The sequence below is a fragment of the Camellia sinensis genome, chromosome 5, assembly GCF_055761805.1.
Source record: "Camellia sinensis isolate YWXY chromosome 5, ASM5576180v1, whole genome shotgun sequence".
Lineage (NCBI taxonomy): Eukaryota > Viridiplantae > Streptophyta > Magnoliopsida > Ericales > Theaceae > Camellia > Camellia sinensis.
In genome coordinates this window covers 116,824,126-116,826,564 of record NC_138965.1, presented here as the reverse complement: position 1 = coordinate 116,826,564, position 2,439 = coordinate 116,824,126, and the positions used below count along the sequence as shown (strand labels likewise).

Below are 2,439 nucleotides of genomic sequence, written 5' to 3'. Positions count from 1 at the left end.
GTTTATGTCCAATATATCTTAAACAAATGTTAGACAGATATTACTAATGTATTAATATTATATATTACAAATTTAGAGGAAAACAATAAAGAGTGTAAAATTCTTATTAAACAGATATGACTACATGTAAGTATAAAAAATTTTATCATAAATATATTAAAAAACGTAAATATAGTACAAATATATGCTCACCAATCCATTTTGCTGCCTAGCATAAAATATATTATCAAAATATATTACAACATAGATTTCTTAATTTGAGTACGTAATCGTGTTCATGTTCATTCATGTCAATTTACTTTATATTAAATCGTAGCATGGCGTCGTTCACCTCAACTGCAACTTCCAGTACATGGCCAGGACGAATGTGTGCCTGTGGATATGGCCCGTGTATTGTTAGGATTTCCAGGTCCACCAAGAATCCAGGGCGTTCGTACTTTGTATGTCCCCGCCCTGTGGTGAGTGACCCAATCTTTACCGGTCATAACTTAATGAACATTAACAACCCATGAAACTAATAGTTGCATACTTTTCACTCATCAGCCTTGTGTCAGTTGGATTGGTTGGTGTGAAGAACGAAGCCATGAGAACCAAGGCTATGCGTCACCCGGAGATGAAATTGCCATGCAATTGCGGGCTGATGTCATAGACATTCAACAATCCTTGCGTGTGCTTAAGACCATTGTGTATGTGCTCTGCATTGTCGTTGTTATTTTGTTGTGCCGTATGTAAGCACCGTTACCATGTTCTTAGTATGTACAAAGACATTAGTATGTCTTCAACATGTTGTTAGTATGTAGTTAGTATGTTTGTAGTACGATGGTATTATGTTGTCGCATATGGGAGCCGTAATACTAACTATCATGTTTTTGTCCACTACTAACTCCCATGGAACCTGTGTACGTACGTAAAAAATGTTTTCAATGGGTATATGCAAATTTCATCTTCAGCATCATATATCTGCGTTTGTTGTTTTTAATGTGTCATCTGTTGTGTGTGTGTATGTAACAACCAAATTTGTGATGTATATCTTTTGTAACCGTACATTAGTAATGGCTTCCACACGTACTTCGCCTCGTAACCACTCGAAAAGCAAAGGCGTTGTCAGTGACAAGTCAACCAGTCTTGAAGAGACACAAACTCAGCTAAGCCACAAGGCCTCATGGGACAGTAAGTCAGTCCGAGTTTTCCTCCAGTTGATTGCAAATGAGATTAGTAAAGGAAATCGGCCATTCTTAGTCCTCAGCCAGGCAGGGTACAAGTCCTTGTCAAGGAAATTTCAGAGAAAAACAGGAAAAAAACATGGACTTAAACAGTTGAAGAATAAGTACATGAGCTTGAAGAAAGAGTGGCAAGCGTGGATGAAGTTGATGGATTCAAGCAAGGGAGTGTCCGGGATAGGCTTTGACTATGACACCGGTTTGTTTCAGGCACTTGACGAGTGGTGGGACAAGATGGAATCAGTAAGTACATGTACCAACAAGTTTTATATTTCTCATTTACCAGTACATTTTTTACTTCTTAGTTCAACTTGAATAAAATTTATGAATATGAAATATAACGTCAACCTCTTTTACACATGTACATGTCTGCAGATCAACAAGGTGTGTGCGAAGTTCAGGAAGAAAACGTTGGAACACCGTGACTTGCTGGAGACGGTTTTCATGGGGGCAGCAGCTACTGGGAAGCACCATTGGACCCCGGGAGAGAACATTCCTGAACCTGCTACGGACTCATCTGATTCAGTGCGTAGTTTGGGCGCCCAGCCATTCGCTGATCCGATACCCACAGGAGTACAGGACGTGGATTCCGATCCTTCACTGGAGCATGTGTCGATTGAAAAGGCAAAACGGAGAAAGACGCCATCAACAAGTGTTTCAAAGTCGAAGAAGGCAACAAGTGGTGCGTCTATTATTGCGGAGAGCATGAACAGAATGACAGATGTGGTCCGTTCGAAGAATCAGCAGGTCACGGTCAGGCACCTGACAGGCAACGAAGCACTGTACACTATTTCCGAGTGCATGCATAAACTGAGCAGTATTCCGTCTCTGATTGGTACACCGTTATTCCACTTCGCCTCTACACTTATGGATAACGCTGATTACCGGGAGGTCATGATGTGCCAGCCTGATGACGACCACATCATTGGCTGGCTTACACAGAAGCAGCTCCAGTGTACTGCGTCGGGGCCATTTGCAAACCTGTTTGGGGGTAGGCGGATGTGATGCTACGGTCTTACGAGTGTTGCAGATGCATGTCTTTTTCTTCCTTTTTAAAACTTAGACTTATGGTACTTTTGGTATGTACTAAAACAGGATGGTGGTGTGTGCATGTTTTGCATTATGTCTATTTTTTTTTTTCTTGCTAGCTACGGGCAGTGACAAGTTGTAGGTAAGTCCATGGGTTGACGGACCGGAAGCATGGTTGTGCTTCGTTTTT

The 2,439-nt window shown here is 41.2% G+C and overlaps 1 protein-coding gene across 1 annotated transcript; it reads left to right on the top strand.

Annotated features, from left to right (window-relative positions):
* Window positions 1-1,052: 1,052 nt before the first annotated feature.
* LOC145791635 (L10-interacting MYB domain-containing protein-like) lies at window positions 1,053-2,225 on the top strand. The gene is made up of 2 exons (XM_082872016.1): window positions 1,053-1,463; window positions 1,596-2,225. The coding sequence occupies exons 1-2, from the start codon at window positions 1,053-1,055 to the stop codon at window positions 2,223-2,225; spliced, it is 1,041 nt and encodes a 346-aa protein (XP_082728142.1).
* Window positions 2,226-2,439: the final 214 nt, after the last annotated feature.

Excerpts from the sequence above, each read along its gene's own strand:
- LOC145791635 (XM_082872016.1), top strand. The coding sequence starts at position 1,053 with ATGGCTTCCACACGTACTTCGCCTCGTAACCACTCGAAAAGCAAAGGC. Across the intron at positions 1,464-1,595 it reads GGTGGGACAAGATGGAATCA|ATCAACAAGGTGTGTGCGAA; the intron begins GTAAGTACATGT and ends ACATGTCTGCAG.